We start from the raw sequence: 22,081 nt of genomic DNA on the forward strand, positions 1-22,081 counted from the left end.
CTTTCTTAAGAAAAAAATAAGTTTGAAATTTTTAATAGTTCTTAGAAATAATCTATCCAAAGCTTTATGATTTCTAACCTACTAATTTCTATATGCCCTTCTGTCTTTACCTTTCTCAAAAAAGAAAATTAAAATAATCAATAATTCAGCCATCTGCTCATAAGAAATAAGTACGTAAGCACCTATAACGGAAGTATATGCATAATTTACCCAATAATATGAGCAAATCAGCTGCATTGACAAACGACCCTATAAATCACAAAAGTTCTGTGCGTTTCGCTCGATATATGCATTGCCGTTAATTACGACTATGATCGATTGCACTGTCAGCGTTCATCATCTTCATTTACTTAGCGATTTCACCGACTGGCCGATCGAATAGATCTTCTACTCACGCCATTAATATATTTGTTTGTGTAGTAAATATGAAGGCACTGCAGCCCATTTCTTCTTAAACAAATAAATTTGGTATTTGAACGCAAGCTTCCCAAAAACTTGTAGCTTTTAAAAACTACAACAACAAAAATGCATGAAAAACTGCTTGTTTAAATTTATTTAGTTTTTTTTCTTAAAATTTCTGCGTTGAACAATTCAATGCGCTTGTTGCCAAAAATACAGCAAACGCAAATTCTGATTTTGTTTGTATTTCTTTAATTTTTGTTTTAAATTTTAGTTTGTTTTTCACAACCCAAAGCCAGAAATGTTGCGGCGAACTGCTCGACGCTGGTTTTGCGTTAATTTTATGCGAAAAAAAACAATTTTGCAAATAGATGAGTGAGAAAATATTGCGAAAATAAAGAGACAAATGCATTGAATTGAAAATTTAATCATTTTAATTGAAAAACAGCAAGAAATTATGTTCGTAAATGTGTACTTGTGTGTGTAAGTATGTGCACTTTAATGTGACTTTTAAAGATTTATAGGTGTTTGTGTAGATATGTACAGATGTAAATTTGTGTACGGCCGCGTCCTAAAAGCTATTTCATGCATTTGAATGTTAAATAATTTGCAACTATGCGCCTAACCGCGCTAAGCAGGCGGTAGGCCGTGCGCTAGGGAAGATTTGCAAAGTGTTTTGTTTTTTCGAAATGTAATTTTTAGGTGTCTGCAAACTTTTGGTGGATGAGTCCCAGTTTAAATAGATTAACTGATGTGGAGTTTAAATTGGTGTATAATGGAAACCCTTGCCCACAAACGCTAGTACGTGGAGAACTTACGCAGCGCACGCCAAACTTGCGCTCCAGCACAGCCACTAAGCTTGCTCACTCAATACGACGACTACAAAATTTTGCTAACAAACTAACACGCCACATACTTAACCTTCTCAAAACTCACTTTTCGAGTTTGTGCGTTCTTTAGACCCGTTCTTTAGACCCTACCCTATCTTTACTCGTACCCATACTTGTAGTGAAATTAATAATGTTGCCAATATATATAGGAATAGTCCTTCAATTTGGGATGTGTACGCATTACTTTGCGACATATCCAACACTTATCATCTATGCCACACCTTGAGTCCGCATAAAATTCGACCGTCTTCTGATTGAGCGTCGACAACTGACGCTTAACATTATGCAATGATGAGGAGACGCGATGATCGAGCTTATCGACCAGACGTTCGTCCATCAATTCGATGTGATAGGCATGCGATGAGATGCGACTCTCCGGTGAACCGGAGCGTGCACGACTCGCAGCACGACTTGCACGCACCAAGGTCTGTGCGAGGAAGTCCTCCTCTTCACGTTTCGAAGTCTTGATATTACGCTCGGATTCCGAGATGAGCGCCTGTGCTATGGCCGTGGCGGATTTGCCACGAATCGAGCGTTTAAATTCGTCCGTCATGCGGGCACAATCATTATCCAACTCCATTCTACGTATGCGTTGTAATATTTTTAAAGTGTCTTGACGTATTAGATCCTCTAAATCCTGTTGACGGCGACGACGACGTTCACGCGAGCGTTCAATTACCGTATCGGGTTCTATATGCTTGTGAACACGCGCTGCGTCGGCGAGTTTTATCACACTGAATGGTGTACGCTTCCTAACGCGAAAATCAAGTAAAATTTCATCTGCCCGATGGGCACAGGCACGCGACAGGCGCAACACTTCGTCGGCATCGTAACGACGTACCGGGTTGGAGGGGCGATATTGTCGCAGACCGCGCTCACTTGACCACGGCAAGTGCGGCGGATCGACATTTAGTTTCTTTGTTTTCGCATCCAAATAATCGAGCATCGGCTGATAGAAGTTCATTGTGTAGCCATAGTTGTCCTCATAGGCGTGTGTTGCCAAATGGCGGGTACGCGAGGGACGCAATCTGTATGTGAGCGCCATGATTTCTCTTTTACGCTCGGACAGATAACCACAATTGAGTGGAGTAAAGGGTAGAGGGAGGGTGGTGGTTTAGCAAATTAGATTTGTAGCAAGGGAAGCACACAGTGAGTTTGTCGATTTGTAGCGCCTGCAGTAAGGGTCTGGGGTTGCTGCGCTGTTTGGTCAAATGGGACGCAGCTCTTTCAAGTGTTTTAGTTTCGTTTGCGTGCGCTGTGTGTTTTTTGGTGAGCGCTATTCGCTTTTGCTAGATGAGGATCAGTTGTTGTATTCGTTGCGATCTGTGTTACTTAGGGCAGTGCGTGTTGGCTTCGTGTTGGATCGTTTGTTTTGTTTTTGTATTTGAGTAAGTGTGTGTATAACTGACTACTAGAAATGTTTTGTACTTGAAATACAATTAATTGAAATGATTTCAGTATAAAAAAGCATTTGCTGAGCAATCTGCAGTCACAGTAGACGAAAAATTGCAGGCGATCGCTGATTTCGCTGTCTCTGTTTGGCGTCGATTTTTTGCTTGCGCTTTGGTTTTGTCTTTAGTCAACGTTTGCTGCTTCAGCGTTTTCGAGCGTCATTCACATTCACGCGATTTTCGAGTTTTGCTGATTTCTGCATTCGCCACAGTTGGCCGTAGAGCTTGTTGCTGGGTTTTATTTTCGCTGGCCTCACAAAATTCGCTGAACACTTGGCGCGATCTATAAAAAGATTTAATGTATTTAAGTAATCGGTGTTCACTTGCGAGAGTTTGCTTTATTTTTCTGCTTGGCATTGCATTGACTTCAGCAGGAAGCCAGCAATAGAATCGTATAAGATTAGAGCTGTGCCATGATCGCGGCTATATTGAGCTGTCATAATGCATGGAATCCTTTATGAAATCCGAGCAAATGATCGTGATCATCTCTCTCTAGGACACTAGGAACTTGAGAGTATTCAGCGCTATGACACTCAAAGCTCAAGATCACTTGGAAAACTTCCATATATTTACCTTCCAACTAAATGTTCTCACAATAACTGCAACGAGCTGTCTCGTTTATCCTTTTATCCTTTAATCCGTGTTCTTTACTCCTTCAGTTCATTTAGCAAGCCGAATTGATTGTGTAACGTTCACTTTGTGGCTGTACAAGTTTCATAAGAAGTTCATTATTTTTTCAAATTTCATAAGCTTCCTTCATCACACTTACTCAACACGATCGCGTTTGAGTTAACTCTCGTTCACTGTTGGCGCTTAGAAATATCAATATTGGATTTTTCCGTTATGAAAAGGGTTTTTGGTGAGAGTTTTTTCGTAAACTTCTCAATTCGATGCTATACCCCCAATTCTGTAAATCGTACTGATGCAAAATGGGTCAGTTAGTATACAGCGTTGCTTTCCGCTATCGATCGATCAATTCGTATCGATTTAGTACGAAGCGTTGTTTGTTTTCCTATTTTCTATGCATTTCATTGCTTTATTCCGAGGAATTTATAGGAAGCATTCTATTTAGCATTGATAGTGTCGCTAGTTTCTGTGCCAAAAATAAGTCAATAGCCGTTGTGATAATATCGTGGTTTTTTACTTCTCTGTTGTTCATGATGCAATGACCTTACACGTCACATTCACGTTTTATCAAGCGGAAGTTGTAGGTTTGCCGGGTTAAAATACCAGCATATATACGACATTTTCATAAAGAATCCGAACTTGAACCATAAAAAATATTTTTGTATAATACTGACAAGTTGATGACGAATCTTTCAACTCAAAGAGTGCTCGCGGGCTATTTGAATACGGATCTCATAAATTGGTTTCAATCACTTTTTGCTAGCATGGTTACCACTAAAACTCAAATCGATATCTTAACGGCTTATTGATTTTTTTGCGAAGTATATTCCTCCCTTAAGGTTTTTGCTTTGATTTCGTATTTATGTTGGTTCTATAGGACATTGCAAGGGTCTATTGTTGATAACAGCCTTTTGAGCTCAAAAGTAGTGCTCCCTTTTCGATAACTGATTTAACTAATCGAGACAGAAAATACTGAATGATTGCTATACTTTCTACTATTTTTGTAACCTTTCGACTTTTGTAGAGTACTCGAGACAATTCTTTCGTTTAAGATAGCGACAGGATAGATAAACTCAAGTGTAACTTGCAAAATGCTGTCCAATGTTCAGGGTGGTCTCTGTCCAGCTCTGTACCTTCAAAGTCCAACCTAACCTCTTTCATCTCAAGAATAATGCGGTCTTACATATTTCGGTTTTATGGACGAGTCTTTAACAAGATAGTAGTTACTAGGCATAGATAAGACTTAAGAAGCTCTATTAAATAACAACGGGCAGGCACAGCTAGCAAAAGGATATCCAGGTCCCATTATCGAAGATTAACTCCAGCGTAGTCAGCTACGTAACCGGATCGAAACCGGAATTTATCCGGCCAAGAACTGTCAATTTTCTGCCGCTACAACAACAACGTTGAAAAAAACTTTAAGTTTACTGGCACATCAACTCTATTTGTCCATAATTTGGGAATATATTTGGCAACGAAAATGCAGACGAGTTCGCCAAACTAAAATCCACTTTAGAAAGAGCTCTATACGCATTTTGAACAAATAGAAACCAATCCTCAACTGCAAGATAACACAGCATACATTTCAGAAGTATGTGAATACTAGGGAATACATATTAAATAAGTCAAGTAATAGTCTAGTATAGAATTACAGCTTCTATAAAGGGGCTTGGACCTTTTGGGGCTGCCCTATAACAATACTTGCCGCAGTTTTAACCTAGAAGCAAATGAGCAAAGAGTTTTCCACTTTCTGTGTGAATGGCCAGTTCTATCAAAATCTCGGCATAGGAAACTTTCTCATCCCAAAAACTTGAATGCCGATTTTTATGAATGATAGTCAGTGTGGTCTCTGAAACAAATAGACTGGGAATATTTCATTTTTATACTTCGAAATCTTTACGATATTATTAAGACGTTCGAAGCTCATGCTTAACTTTCACGGAACATGCAAAAAGGTAATTCACGATCTTTGGATTAATCTCCATTTGATTCACTTCATAGAATGACCAGAACTCATTTTTCAGATATTCACCATAGATATATGCAGATATAAAACAAAATCTTATATGGCACATAAATTTTAATACTTTTCACAATACAAAATCTCCAAATCACAAGTGAGTGGTAAAGTTAGAAAGTTAAATTTAAGCGACTTACCGAATAGCCTCGATTTCCTCGTCCTTCTCAGCCAAGCGGCGTTCGGCATCATGGCGGTATTGATTGAAGTCAGCAGACAAGCGTTGAGCGCGTTGCTCCTCAGCCTTGCGACCCTGTATGAGACAAAAAAGAAAACGACATTAATCATTTCTCTTATGAATGGTTAGTTGCTAATGCTTACAGCCTCGGCTTCCTTGTAAGCAGCAGTCAATTCATCACGTTCATTCTCCAAACGGCGCAGTTCCAATTCCAATTCATGCAAGCGACGGTTCAATTCGTTGAGTGTGCCCTTGGCGTCATGGAGATCATCTGCGACGAAGAGTGAATATAATGTGTATTAGTTATAATATAAACGAAATAAGTAAGTGTATTAGTTCGCATTGTACTCACCTCCTAATTTCTTGTTCTCACGTGCCAATGTGTTGTTAGCATCCTTGACTTTGTCCAATTCATGCACGGTGCGTTGCAATTCAAGCTGCTTGTTCTTCAAGTCACGTTGGCTAGTCTCAAACAATACAATTGTTTCATCGAGACGGCTCTTCAATTCGACATTGTGTTTCTCCAAGGTAGTTACCGACTTGGTCAATTCGCGGCATGTGTTATTCGATTTCTCCAAATCGATAATCAAAACTTCCACTTCGCTGGCCAAGCGAGTCTTTTGTTTCTCCAAATTGTTGATCTTTACTATCAATGACTCAACATGTTCCTCGAGTTCAGTGATGCGCACTTGGTATTTACGACGGATCTCTTCGACCTCTTCTGCGCGTGCGGCTACTTCAGTCTGGTATTTGTTTTGCCAGGAAATAGCATCGGCATTGGCCTTGACCAGCTGACGTTCCAAGTCAATACGTGCTTCCGATTCTTCTTCGAGTTGGATGCGAATCGATTCCAATTCGCTTTCAACTTGATGAAGGGAAGATTCCAACATCGAACGACGACGGTCTTCATCTTCCAAACGGCGGCGAGCATCTTCCAATTGTGAGATAACTTGACTCTTGGAATATGAGACAGCGTCCAGGTTGGATTTGAGATCTTGGACGTCCTTGATCAATTCAATGTTCTCTTGCGACAGGCGGGTCTTGTGCGATGTAATATCGATGACAGTGCGGTTCAATTCCTCAATTTTAACATTCAATTCGGAAATGGTGACTTCCAAACGTTCAACATGTTTGCTGGTAACAATACGCTCCTTGTTGAACGATTCGATTTGGGAGAGATATTCGTAAATTTCGGCCTGGAATTTGGATTTCTCCTTCTCAGCCCTGCATAAGTTTGTTCGAGTCAGTGCAAGGAATGAAATATATAAGTACAAAAAGGTATAATTAGTTAATTGATAGTGTTTCAAAGTGGAATTTATTTATCAACATAGAATACTTAGCGGCAGCAGTATGCATGGCAGCGTTATCTCTAAAGTCGATTGTATGTGCAGCGGTGATAAGCTGGGTATAATCTAAATAACTGAGTTTAGTTTTGCATTGACCCATAGAGACAAAATCTTTCAGTTAACCGACTGAGTTTAAATCTAATTTTTTTGTAAATACCCCACTTTTAGAGAATTTGCAGAATATGTACTATTATTTAAAAGGAAACGTGGTTAGGAGTTCAAAATTTTCTATTCATAGATTTGATCAGCGTCCGTTTCTTTGTAGCCTAATCGATTCTTGGGTTCTTTTAAAATGTACTTAAGTTCATTCCAGCCGCCTTATAAATTCAAGTTTAAAGTCTATGAACAATTTTCATGTCTTCTCTGAAAAGTTTTTCTGGAACTTTTCTTTTTTCTTCGTTTTAAGGAACATTTTTTGAGGTTTGGTTATCCATAAACACCAAAAACGTCATCAGAAATTGTCAATAAACAGCAAGTTTGAACCTTTTCGGAAAGCTGTTTTTTGTCAGATGTTTTCTCGAAAAAGGGTTAACGTGAAGGAACAAAAATTGACGTTAAACTCGAGTTTAAAAAGTGTAGGTATATTACAAGTACTCAGAAAGAGTAATTTACTTCTCTAAGCAGTTTCTTCTTGTCAGAAAGTCATATAATTTTGATACTGTCAATATAGGATTGCATCCTAGTGAAGTTCAGGTTGTTCTATAAATTCCAGCTTTATGTCTTGTATATGTGAGCCCCTGAGCTTTGAGAAGTGTTTGAGTAAATTAACGAGTAATTTGAAAATTTTAATTAAAAAATGTATTGAACGGTCAAGTTTAGTTACCAAAAAAGTGATTTTTAAAACAAGTTAAATCAATATTTTGCATGGAAAGCTCAAGGCTTGTGGGCAGTGTTCAATTTTCAACACTAATACAGACAATAAACTCGAAAAATAAACATGACTTGGTTACAACTCTTTATTCAAATAACTGTTTCTTTTTCGAAAAGCTTATACGATAAGCTTGTAAGCTTTTATTGAGCTTTTTTTTTATCTATTATATGTAGTTCGAAAACGAAATAGCATGGTTCAATAAATACCAATGCTAATAACAGAGCATGGTCATTACACACTAAGTCCAAATCCAAGTGGGGTATTAATCTTCGATGCTACCGAAGTTATTCGACTCTACTAATATTTCTTTCATTGCCAACTTGAAAAGCTATTTTAGGCATATTTTGACTGATAGTAAGGAATTAATTCTTGCTTATTCTAAGGGAGTGCATAAACTATCAGTAAAAATATGCATGAAAGAGCTTTCTCAGTGCGGAATCTGTGCGTGCGGGTAAAACTGAAAGATCGACTAGGGGTGACTATATGCGCCACCAGCTCGCATTTTGAAAATCAAAATTAAAGAAAAGTATTATTACGGTGCGTAATGTATTATATTATTAAAAAATTTTTTAAATTAAAATTAAAATTAAATATTAAAAAATTATGTGAGAATTTGGTTAGAGAGTTGAATTTTTAAATTATTGCATTGCTAATTTTTTTTTTTAATTCCATAAAAAAGATATTAAAACTTTGCGTGAACTACATATATTAAAGAATGTTATTTTGAAATTTTTTAACGATTACCGTTACTTAGTTACTAGGACCATATTTCCCATCCTATCCTGTTCAAGGAAAACTTCATAAATTCTACATTTGCTCGACATTCGCACATCATCTGCTTCATGCAAGAAAAAAGTATCAAATTTCCATAAAGGTGAATTTGACAAAAAGAGACAACAACAATAACACGTTGAATATTTACTAAATCAAAGACTTATTTGGATCGACAGTGCGGAGAAGCTGAGCGGAACCAGCCAAACAGCTAACAACCACCGGCGCAACATTGTGTGGGCCGTGCGGCAAAAAGGTGGAAAAATGTGTAGGAAAAATTCAAAATTTTTTCTAAAAATAAATGCGCGCATTATTCGACTCAACTTATGTATATATGTATGCATATATTTATGCTTTTGCTTTTATATTCTTTGCTATAAGTGCTGAACATTTGAGTAAAGCACAAAAGAAATAAATAAAATATGCAAGAACAGACAGAAGCAGACAGCGCAATAACTTTGTAGAGATTTTCGACGCGGCTCATTGGTCATTAAGGTGTGAGCTTTTGCGGCAAAAGCTTTCGCTTGTCTAAAGTATATCTTGCTAGCCAACAAAGCGCAGCAGCCAGCAGACTAGCAGACGCATAACGCAGCATAGCGGCGCTGTAGTAGTGGGAGTGGGCCGAATAGTTTGCGTTATAAGCTCACGAATATGATTTTTAGGCATGGCAATGCGCAGGACCGCAGGTGAAAGCTAAAGGCACACACACAGTTGCCAATTACGGGATGTAGTGTATGAGTAAGCAAAAAATGCAGCGAATAACAAAATAAATTTTAATAAGTTCTAAACTGTTTTGGAAAGTTTTTGAAAACTGTTTTGAAAACTTTTTGAAAATATTCAACTTTTTTACAAATTTCGAGTTTTTAAGTTAAATAGCTCACTGAAAAAGCGTATAAGGTGCACAGTAAGTATGCTAGATCAGCTAACATATTGTATACAGTGCGCAGCTGCGGTGAGCTACTGCAGCAGCAATGCTCCCACTCTACCAACGGCTGTGTGTATCTGTAGCCTTGAAAAATATTTCGACACGATTTGTGTTATTTTTGGATTTTGGAAATATGAGATTTCAACGAACACTTTTCGCAATCGCCTGCGCGCTTACACATCGACACCTACATACATTAACGGTGTTTATATATGTTATATACTATTTATATACAAGTAATTACATACACATGTGTATAATCGTCTGCTATATTTCAACACATTTTAATACATTTCAGACATTTTTGTAGCCACAGCTATTTTTCTGTTTAGATAAACAACGGTTTTCAACGCTTTGCTGCAATTTATATGCAGTTGGTATGTTTGCTTTTCGTACACACTGTATGTCAAGCGCATTGCACTCGATTATTTATTTTGTGTGAATAATTTTCCGCATTTAAAATGCAACATTTTCGTATAAACATTAAACAAAACGATTTTTGCTGACTGACTCACTGACATATTAGCCCAATTACGAGCATGAGCAGACGAGGTCACGGTGACCGACGTTTTAGTTGGGTTACTAGTGTTAAGTTCAATGAATTGACAACAAATGTATAACGGTGTGTGTGTAGGCTACAATGGTTACAATGTGCAACGGGTTAAGTTGAAGATAGACATATGTATATAATACATATGTTTTTCTACATATAAGTACATATTGTCACCTAAAATGCAAAATAACGGTATCAACAAAAAAATCGAAAGTGAGTTTTTTGCTGCCTATGATTCACTACATCATATTACCTATATGTAGCAAAAAACTTTCAGCTTACGCTGTCAGATATATCCAAATTATAACCAATATATAACCACTTTATAACCAAAATATAACCATTTTGTAACCAAAACTCAAATTTTGTTTCTATGAGTGGTTTCTATTATATCGTTTTTTCCGTCACCTGTAAACTTATGATATTACGTTATTTAATTTTAAGTGAATATATGTATGTTTCTTCAACATATAAGTATGTATATAAAAGTATTTATATATTTTTTAAAATATTTTAAAACTCAAACAAACAACTTCCACATAAAACAAGCGCGTCTCAAGCACTAAATTAAACGCTAAGTTAAAAGCACTAAAAAAGCTCTGCTAAAAAGCAAGCCAAAGCTTTCTTTAATACATTGCTTTCTTCGCTTGCTGCAAACGACACACTCACCTGGACTTCGCTTTCGTTAGGATTTCAACTTGTTCTTGGAAATCCGCAATAATTTCGTTGTGCTTCTTCTTCAGAAGAATGGCAGTTTCTTCGGATTCGAGGTGCACATCCTCAAGCAATTTGCGCAGCTTCAATAATTCGGCATCACGCTTGCGATTGGCCTCGAACTGTGTGTTGTATGTTAGACGAAAAATATATTAATAATATAAACCAATAATTTTTGTTTTAAAAGTTTAATTTTTTTTGGTGTGTTTTGTTGCACTCACCTGATGTTCAGCGCCGCCTTCAGCTTCCTCAAGACGTTCGGACATCTGAATGACCTGCACGCTGAGATCGGCCTTCTCGCGCTCGATCTGTAAAATTTGTTGAAACCATATTAGAATGCTTCGGTTGAAAAAAGCAATAAAAAACAATTTCCCAGAACTCTATAGAAAATAACAGAAATTCACGCACGAGCAAAAATGTTTAAGTGTATAAAAAAATATTTGTTCATAAATATTGACAGTTGTAGCTATGTTTCATTACACTTTTTTTTATATATTTACATTCTTATAATTTTTTTTGTATACTTCATTCTTATACAAATATTTATATACAAACAAAAATTTTTATTTGAAAAACGCTTCCTTCATTTGAAAGACTATGTATTTTCATTGCGCTTACTCACGTTGCCTATTTCGATAGTTATTATCATCTAATACAAGCGTTTAGAATGTCTAGTAATGTATACATATGTAAGCACTAAGAATTTTGATTTTTAATAGTTGAAATTTTATTTATTTACTTATTTTGTTTTGCGTTAAAGATGCTTTACTGTGAATATATTTTATAGATTGTGCATGAATGTGGGTAAAAAAACTTCGAAATAAATATTTCTATACTTGTAATTCAAGAATTTTTTATTTTTTATTGGTTAGGTTAGTTTAAGCGGTCGATCCTAACGGGGATCTAACTTGCACAGCTTAGAACGCCGGTCCGTTGTGATAGCTAAAAGTTCATATATACTGTACCTACTGTTGTCTATCAATACATATCAATAACGGTACTTGTTTACATTTGTCGTTAAATTTAGTAAGTTGAGAGAACTCTGTTTTCCTTTCCAATACAACTCTGGTGGTGAAAAACGTTAAGGTTGACTTAAGATAATAAGTAATTTGCAGCACATTCAAACCATCCCCTGAAATATATTGTAACAAAAAAGCACCACGAAATTGTAATTAAATTCCCCGGGTAAATGATATTTCAGAAAAAAATGTACTTTGCTAAGTTGGCAGGACTGTCCTTAATTACTATGCCAAATATGAGCGTCAACCAGTTGGTTTACAGCAGGTGCTTAAGCCGGTACATTTCAGTAGTGCGTTGCGATTTTTACAATGGATAAAAATGGATCAAATAAAGGCTGTCGAGAGATCATTGAAGAAATGCCACGCTAAAAAAGGGAAGGATACGGTGATTAAAAATCGTCAGGCAAGTGTTAGAGAGATGGCAAGAGAACTCGACATCTCCCGCGAGTCCTTTCGAATGATTTTAATGATAATGATAAATGAAAATGAATGCCGTAAACAGGTCCCTTTGGACATGCTTGATCGCGCGAATTCCGAATCCCCCACATTCATGGAGAGCATTATAACTGCCAATGATATTTGGGTTAATAAGTTTGACATGCAAAGAAGTCAGCAATAACTGGAATGGATCCCGTTTTCAATCGATAAAACAAAATTCGCTTAAAAAGCTGAAGATCATCCCAAAATGTGCTTATGAAAAGTGTTTCGAGGACTGGAAAAATCGTTGGAATTCGTGTATTACATCTGGTGGGGTGGGGGAAGGCGATCAACTAAATATTGATGAATAACTAAATATTTTGCATTTTATTTACAATTAAATTAAGTAAATTTCTTTGATAAAAAATTTAAGCTTTTTAAGTTATGTCATTGGTTAAATTGGAATACATTTTCATATTTCTTTTTAAACCCAGCATTTTGAGGATAAGTTTGATATAATATCTCCAAAAACAAGAAAAAACCATAACTTCAGCTTCACTGTTCAAAAATACAAAATTTTCCAAAGAAACTTTATTATGATCGCTTAGTTTGTATGGAGCTATATATGGTATAATAATCGATCTACACAATTTCTTCGGAGATTATACAGTTGCATTGAACGAATTTGGTGAAGATATCTCGTAAAAAAAAAACATGTTTTCTATACAAGCTGTTTATTTAGAAAGTACCCTTTGTATTGCAGATATACATATGTGTTCCGTTCTGAACAATTTCTTCGGAACTTCCATCATTGCTTTAGAAAATAATCCATTATGATTTTTTTAAGATAACTGGTCAAATGAGAAAGCTATCCATACCAGCTCTTCAATCTGAAGTGTGCAGGTGTTGATATAAACTTTGAGCGTAGTCGATTTCGGCTATATGCTATAGTGATTCGATATCGGCGTTTGGACAAGTTAGTAGCTACTTGGAGAGAGAAGGACGTGTGTGAAATTTCTGAACGATATCTCAAAAACTAGTTTTGCGAGACTATTTTGCGCATATACAAGTATAAACAGACAGACGGACATGCCGAAATCGACTATGCTCAAAGTTCATATCAACACCTGCAAACTTCAGATTGAAGAGCTGGTATAGATAGCTTTCTCATTTGACCAGTTATCTTAAAAAAATCACTAATTTACTATTGTAAAGGGTCTCCGACATTTCCTACTGGGTGTTACAAACTTCTTGGTAAACTTAATATACCATCTTGAGGGTATAAAAAGGATATAAAAAAGTGTAGTAAGCAGATATTTAGATAATGAAGATAAACAAAAATCGAATTCTCCAATTCAGTTTAACTTTTAAGAGTCGAAAAGGAGTTGTAACTTAGTGTGCCAAGAAAACTGATTGGAAATCCATTTATCAGAAAAGATTATGTTTAGTTTAGCTAAACTATATCAGATATGGGTTTGATGAAAAGATATATTGTAGAAGAAAAGAAGATATGATAACAAGAACTTGCAGATGAGAATGGAACTTGAATGTGCCTACTTCCTATTGGGTTTAACCTTACTGTTCTCTCACTTCTTATACTTTGTTCAACTTAACCTTTTTTTCCAAATTTTGAGGCTAGTGGCTGACTTTAGAGGCTATGTAATCTTAGTTAGATAATTTAAGAAAACATAAAATTTGATGCAAATCTTCAGTTCGCTAGTTTATTTTTAACTAAATTACTGTAAAAATTATGCGAATTTTCGTTGCTCCTCTCGGATGCAACCTCTGTCAGGGAACTTTAAGGTATTTTTTGAAAATGTTTGTTTCTGCAAACTCAAAATTGTCCTATCCGACAGACAACATGGACATTCGATTTTAATTAAATTTCATGTTTAATTTGAAAGTTTGCCTGCTTTTATATCAAAATTATGCATACCGTTATGAGCTAAACATGACAAGGCATCCATCAACACCTACAACATGCAAAGCAAATTTTTCGCACTAATGAAAATATACCCACAATTTTGATATTTAGTAATAATTATTTTTAATTTTTGTGTAAATTTTGCAGTGGCAAGAGGCCAGCAAACGTAAAAATGCGCAGAGCAGTCACGCAGAATTGCAACATGCAGCTGAACTTAGAGAATTTTGTAGGTGTTAGAACGCTAAAACATGTGGATATGCCGATATAAATATGACTCTATATGTGTAAGCATGTATACACATTTCGTGTATTTTAGAACCTACTTCAAGAACTCACGTATCTCATAAACACAAGTGCAAGATTATAAAAACTATTTTCCTTATAATTACATGCCGGGTATATGTATGTATATCTAGTTATGTGTTTATTGGTGTTTCAGTGCATGGAAAATATTTTAATGATTTTAATTAAAGCGGTGCGCAATATACAAAACGCAATGTGTGTTGGTTTTGCTTTAGAATTTTTGTCCGTTAGAGTTTTCTGTTTAAAATGACCTAATTCATATAATTTGAAAATCATTCCAAATTTCACAAGCGAATAAAATAAGGCAACAATGTGTATAAAATGTCCGTGTAGGAGTGCACACACATTTGGAAGTCATTTGTGGCGGCTATTATGAGCAGTGTTAGCATTCGTCGAAGAGGTGGACTCCGCGCTGCGAGGTAAAGCGCCCGATTTGCGAACGCACTAAGGCGAAACTCTGAGGTATACAATGGTGTCTATACATATGTAAAGAGATATATATGTATATGTAAGTAGAAACGTGTGCGCTTGGATACAGGCTAGAGACATGGAATGTTCGATTACTTCGGCGAATACAGTGCATATATATGTATATAGAGACTTACATACATATGTATTTACTATATACATTATACTCAAAGTTTGAATAACGAAAGTAGAGAGCCGCTACTTCATATGTATGTATGTAGATACTGATAAGTATTTAATTTATATAGTTATAGCGACATAATAGAGTGAACTTTTTTAAATTTATATGCAACATTTTAAAATATTTTCGACATTAATAAAAAATTTTAATTTTTTTTCAAAATTTCATACGTACAGGCAAATAATTAATTTATGGATCTACATTTTCTCTCCTCCATAATTTTTTAAATTTTGTATATTTATTTCTATTATTTGTATTTACAATTTTTAAAAAATTTATTTCAAAATACATATGTATGTATGTTTACTAATTTAAAATTTTTAAAGTTTGTCAAGACATTTTCCGACATTTTCTTAAATTAAAATCTTTAAATTTCATAGATTTTTGAAGTAATTTTTTAATCAAATTTTGAAAATTTTCTTTTTTAATTTAAAATTTTTTAAACATTTTTGTATACATTTTTTATTCAAATTTAGAAACCTAATTTTTTTTAATTTATATTTTTTTATTTAAAAACCTTTAAAGTTTATTTCCAAAAGTATGCAATATTTTTTCAAAATTCCACTACACAGATGGCAAGTAAAATAGTTACAACGATTTGAATTTTTTTTAAGTTGAAATTATTTTAAAATTAAAAAAAAATTTGTTTACTTTTTATATTTGTTGTCATAGTTTTTTAATTTTTTTCAATGTTTGTAAATATATTTTTTGACCTTATTTTTAATTTAGAAATTTAAAACTTTTTTAAATTTATTTTAAAAATTTTTAAATTTGTTTAAAAACATTTTTAAAATTTTCTCTGTTTTTATGTTTTTCATAACCCTTTAAAAAAAATTTTCAACAATTTGTCAACAATTTTTTTAAAGAAGAACTTTTTAAAGTTTAAAAAAATGTTTTAAAAAATTTTTTCAATTTAGTTTTGCAATTTTTTTTTGAGTTTTAATGATTCTAAAACTTTGATTTCATTTATCTTTACATTTTTTTCTAATTCAAAAGCGTTTTAATGTTGGTAAAGATATTTTTCGAATTTTTTTAAATTCTAAAATTATGTTTTCAAGATATCTAAATTTTTTAAAAACAGTTTTAAAATGTTCTCTTTTTCATAATTTTTTAAAAGCATTTATCAACAATTATTTTTTAAGTAAAACCTTTTTTAAATTATAAAGTTTATAAAACTGTTTTTTTTTTAACATATTTAAAATTTTTTCATTAATAAAAAATATCACAACATTTATCATTCCGTGTATTTAAAGAACTCTGTAGCTGATTACAGAGAAATTTAACAGACTGTGAAAAAAGCTCAAATAGATTTCACCCTTATTAACAAATAAATATGTATAGTATGTATAGTTTTTGATCTTTCTTTGACTTAATGTACTTAATTTGTATACAAGTTTGCATCGATAATTCCTTGAAAATTGCAACTGCAAAATATCAAAATTCCAAAAGCAAAATTAGTCAATGGCGGTGTAAAATAGGTGAAATTTTTAAACTCCCAAACCTATAAACCGCATGGCGCCCAGGGAATTTTATTCCAGCGCGAAATCCATTAATTTATGCATCAAATAAGCAGCAGCTTCTGGGAAGCATAAAATAAACTCTCATATACACACATACATGCATGTGAAACACCGGTGAAACTAAAATTCGAACAAAAGTTTTATTGTTTTTCGGAATTGAAGAAACGGAAAATTTCTTTTACAAAAATAAACTAGTGACACATGGACACACACTTTGCAGTGACTCATTAAATATATAGACACTTTAACAAACATATGTACATACATATATACGCATTATTAGATATAAAATATCAATGCATATAGTACACTTAACCACAGACACACTTGTCGCCAGAATACTATGTACCGAGAATCTTCTAAAAGGCTAACAGCTAATATGGGAACACGACAAGTCTAAGTGGTCGTCAGCTGATCTCGTAAGGAATTATGGGACGACAAAAATATGCTTGAAGTGAGACATTTGTAAGAAAACAAGAGTTGGCATATAATATAAAGGGTACTTAAAACAGTATCTGTTTCGAAAATCATATACATATATCGATCATAAATTTGGAACTTATGATTTGTTGAATAAACATCCATTGAACAACAAATCTAGAAACGTAAGTTAAAATAAAATAATAAAAAAATAAGGATTAAGTTGCAGTCGTATAGAAAATAGAAAGTATTTTGCATATAGCTATTCCATAGGTAGTTTTACGTGGTTCAGGTTTCCCTTCCCACTGTTTGCTCAAAAAACGCTTATTTTCTATTGTATTTAAGTTTTTGATAGATAACTCAATTTTTGTATTAATTGCTATATTATAATTCCAAGAATTGTCAATAAATTTTTACTGGAGAGTCGGAACAACCTAAATGAATAGATGAAACATTGTACATCGTTTCTTAAAAGGTTTCCAGAGCATCCAAACCATTTTAATTGAGATCCGATGTTGATCAAAATCAACCGAACTTTCAAATTCTACTGAATAATAATTTTTCAAATTCAAATGCTTCCTTAGCATTATATCTACATTTCTACGATTTTTAATTTGATTGAGCTGCTCGTGGGTTACAACAAACGCGAATTTAGTAAATATTGACATATTTTAACTGAATTGACAGATGTCTAATTTTGACAAATAAAACTGGAATTTGTTATAATAATTCCTTCTCATAATTCACCATATTTTTTGGTCCTGCTTCTTGAAGAATGTAAGAAATATTTTAGTGATGTTTTCTTAATTTTTTATATATAAAGTATGCATTTTTGACAGGTGTCAAATTTTGAGATATGTCAGTTGAATATTATAGAAAAAGAAAACCTTGATTTATGTTATAAAAATTCCGGATTTTCCGAATGGAAGAAATATTTTGGAAGAGGTTTTCTTTCTAAGGGGATAGTTTGACAGATGCAAAATGGTGATACATATCACAAAAATTTTAATACACGAAAAATACTTGATTTACGTCTCTAAAAGTTCCAGAATTTTCCATTTTGTACTCTAGAGAATGTAATAAATATTTTTAAAGAGGTTTTTTTTTGACAGCTCATAGTTTGACAAGTGTCAAATTTAGATATATTTATATCACACAAATTTTAATAAATAAGAAAATACTTTATTCATTATATGTCATCAAAAGTTTTTCCATGACAGCTGATAGTTTCAAATCTTGACATATATCGCAAAAATTTTAATAAATAAGAAACATATATATTTTATTTTAAATAGTATACAAGTCCAAAAATTCCAGAATTTTTCATGCCATACCTAAGAAAATGTGAGACATATTTTGGAAAAGTTTTAGCTGATAGTTTGGCTGGTGTCAAATTTTGTCAAATATCACAAGAATTGTAATTAATAAGATATGCTTGATTTGTGTCATAAAATATTCCAGTATTTCGTTGTTGTACCCCATGGAGTATAAGACATATATAAAAATAAAAATTTTCTTTGACAGCTGATAGTTTGAGAGGTGTCAAATTTTGATTTATGTCCTAAAAATTCCAGGATATTTGATGTCGTACCCTAGAGTTTGTAAGACATATTTTGGAAAAGTTTTTCTTTGACAACTGATAGTTTGACAGGAGTCAAATCCTGTCATTTGCCATTTTTGGAGAATAAAACATTTTTAATTTTGTCAGACAAATTTCTACACTTTTTTGATCATACTCATACGACTTAGGAAATATTTTGGAGAGAATTTTAGTTGACGGTAGATATTTTGATATGAATCAAATTTTGACATGCACCTTAGACGTTTCCTTTTATCAAATTTTCATTAACTTTATCATAAAGTATGATAAACTTACTTGATAAGATTACTTATCATACATTTTAGAGAAAGTTTTAGTTAACGGTAGATTTTTAGACAACTGTCAAACTTTGACTTATGTCATAGGGTAGTAAGTCGAAAAAATTGTGAGTACTAAAATTAATAGCAATAGGACTTATACGATTTTTGAGTAACACATGCAACAAGCGGCGCACCTCTTGAGTCCCAAAAAGCTCGCTGTGACGAGAAACAACATGTTGTTTTGCATATATTTTGACAGCTGTGTGCCACCATATGACTAAAGTGGGCAAGACAGCGCGTAAATAAGCAGCTATGTGACATAGAAAAGCATTTGGGTGGACTATTACGCTGAGAAGTGAATGCAAAGCAAAGAAATATATACGATTTTAATATAGCAAATGAGAATATATGCATATAAATACATACATACATATTATATATATTGTATTTTTCGACATAAACTTGCCTGCTGGCTAATTCGGCATTGGATTACTTAGCATTTTTCTTTTCGTTTTTCAATTTTTCTCCTTGCCTTTAGTCATTGCCACTTTTTATGGCCCAAAAAAGTTGAAAGTAAAAAATTATTTAATATTTCACTCAAACACACACAGGCGCATGTCGACGACTAACATAACATAACAATGCCGCTGTCAATTCGTACATGCTTACATATGTTTAAGCAATTGTATGCATACACATATATATTTTCTATCTGCTAATGTGTGTGTTAGAATCGCCTGTGTGTTGGAAGAGATTCTTCAGCAGCTTTTTAATATTCGCTTAATGTGAAAATTATAATCATTTGTATTGAATGTCGCTGCTAAATTTAGCATTACTCGCCGCTTGCCGCTCGCTTGCCGTGCGATGTGCCTTTTGCTTTGGTATATGCTTTTTGGTGGGGGTTAGGATCGTCTGATTTCCTCTTAGTTGTACTTTGCTTTTGGTTTCGCGACGCTGCCAGGCAACAGCTGTTGGCGGTGGAAGATTTAAAATTTTTTAAATAAAATAAAAATTTCACCCTTTTCAAAACTATTATTGCCCATTTAATATTTTTTAGATTTTCAAAAAAAAAAAATTTTCGCGCTCATAAAAAATAATTTTCCTTCGTACTGTCGCATTTGCCTGCGCTTGGTGTGGCATATTTTGGGCTCACCCGGGCCAGGAGTATTTTCTAAATTTGTCGCAATGCCACGCAACACTTCCCAGTTCCCATTCCTTATGCTCTTATTTTGTATTTCATTTAATTCTTCGCTATGTTCAGTGTAATGCCTGCTCTTCTTCGGTGCTTCGGTGTGCTACATGGCGTATGAGCAACGCGACTTTGTACAATCATTGCTTGATTTACATGCATTTTTTACCTCCTCTCCCATTTGCATTTACTTTCGCTGTAATTTTTTTTTTGTTTTTGTTTTGCATTGTGTTTTGTATTTATTGTTGCATTTCTTATTTGCAATGCGACTGTTTGCCGCTTGTGGGCTGTTAGTTTGTCGCTTTCAATCAAAATCTCCGCTTATCTAACGGCGTCATCAGCGCCCCGGCAAGCTTAATGCAAGTGAAATGCGATTGAAGTTCAATGCACAACAATATCGTACGCCGCTGCACGCAAGGGTAATTTATAATTAGCAAACTGTTTGCAGCTCCACATTGTTTTTGCGGCTGCATTCGCTTATTTGTTATACTTTTTCCTCTACTTTTTCTTGTTTTACAATCCACTTTCGCAAGATTCGCTATTTATTCGTTTCGATTGCCTCCAATTGAAACAATTTTAGTGGCGTTTAAAAGCAATTTGGCAAGAATTTGGAATTTGGGGCTACGTATAGTAGACTTTAGCAGGTAATTTTCTGTGAGGTATAGAAAAACTTCAATTTGAAATAGCTTTTCTTTGCATTTATGTGTTTATGTGGGGAGTTTATAGTACTTTCCACAAACTAAAAAACCTACCAACTTAAGAAGGGGTCGCAGGCCAAAACATGGAAGGTTTTGTGGCACTAATCGATCTTGATATGGAAGATTCAGTCACCATTTGGTTTGACTCAGTCGTTCTACAATAATGTTCAAAGATATTCTTTTAATAAAACACAAAGTTGTTCCCCTATATTTCATAAAAGAGCTTAAGCTTTAGGTATAACAGGTAATGAGTATACTCTTAGTAGTTTACAAAAACGTAGGCGTTTTCTGCCTGTTTGCTTTCATCATAGAGACCTGGACTTCGCGAATTGATGGAATAAAATCGTCGAGCTGTACACTTTTTCTTTCTCTCTGCTATTATACTTCTACATTTTATATCAATTTCGTTAATATATGTAAGTGATCATTGTGTGCATTGCCGAATAGTTCAATTTGGTATGAATTTATAAAGATTTCGTTGCGAAAAATTCCTGATCATTTAGAAGTATTATGTTGGTATATTTTACTTGTATAGCTTGTGAGGTAAATATCTGTTGGCAACAAAATGCGTATGTTAGTTTCGTTTCGAAGTAAAGAGGGTTTTAACCAATCCTTATCAATATTGTTTTACTTGTTTTTTCTCTCGAGAGATCGGCATGAAGTCACACATTTCTCAATTTAGTACATTTCTTTTTATTGCTACATGTATATATGGTGTATATGTACTTATCTATATATGATATAGCCAGCTGGCAGTTTAGGATTAAACAGTTTTTTTACTGCTAAGGATGATTTTAGGAAAGGTCATAAGGTAGTTAGAGAATTTTTATTCTTACTTCTAAACATATTATACTAACTAGTTCTAAGGTAAGAAAAAGTTGTTAGATCGAGTCTACTATAACCTTATTTATGGATCACTAAACTAATGGGATGAGAAATTTTTCAAAAGTCTGGCTCTTCTCAGTTCTTTAGACCACTGGAGTTGTGAGGAAAGACTTAAATTACAAAGAATCTGTCACAAAGGATATGCCTTTGCTGCAAAAGTTACTGGTTAACATATCTTTTCTTAGATATACATAGATATTATATATAAGCGATTTAAAGATTTGGGTAAGAATCCTTCAATCATTTAATAAATTATATTAGGCCACTACCATAGCTTTCTATGTTTATAATGTTTTCTTAACAAAATTTGTTAATTTTGAATGTTTCTAATTTTTTTTTGCAGTTCCAAAGCTTTGTGTATCATATTTTTATAAAAAAATTTTGAGATTTTGTTTTCTTTATTCTATTTTTTATTTACTAATGTGAATATCTGTTATTTCCAAACTAATTTTTAA

At 33.9% G+C, this 22,081-nt stretch overlaps 1 protein-coding gene across 2 annotated transcripts in view; it reads right to left on the reverse strand.

The window, feature by feature from the left end:
- The window catches only part of LOC120776849 (paramyosin, long form), a 31,061-nt gene that overhangs the window by 7,284 nt on the left and 1,696 nt on the right, over positions 1-22,081 (reverse strand). Inside the window, exons 3-7 of one of the 2 annotated variants that reach the window (XM_040107884.1) lie at positions 10,964-11,050; positions 10,698-10,864; positions 5,915-6,786; positions 5,706-5,833; positions 5,525-5,637 (exon numbers count right to left, since the gene is read on the reverse strand). In XM_040107884.1, the coding sequence (XP_039963818.1) occupies positions 5,525-5,637; positions 5,706-5,833; positions 5,915-6,786; positions 10,698-10,864; positions 10,964-11,050 (1,367 nt within the window). Of the gene's footprint in view, positions 1-1,510; positions 3,024-3,313; positions 3,444-3,509; positions 3,648-5,524; positions 5,638-5,705; positions 5,834-5,914; positions 6,787-10,697; positions 10,865-10,963; positions 11,051-22,081 lie in introns of those variants that run through there. The other variant, XM_040107885.1, reaches the window with a different exon arrangement.

This window comes from Bactrocera tryoni, chromosome 5 (genome assembly GCF_016617805.1).
Source record: "Bactrocera tryoni isolate S06 chromosome 5, CSIRO_BtryS06_freeze2, whole genome shotgun sequence".
Taxonomy (NCBI): Eukaryota; Metazoa; Arthropoda; class Insecta; order Diptera; family Tephritidae; genus Bactrocera; species Bactrocera tryoni.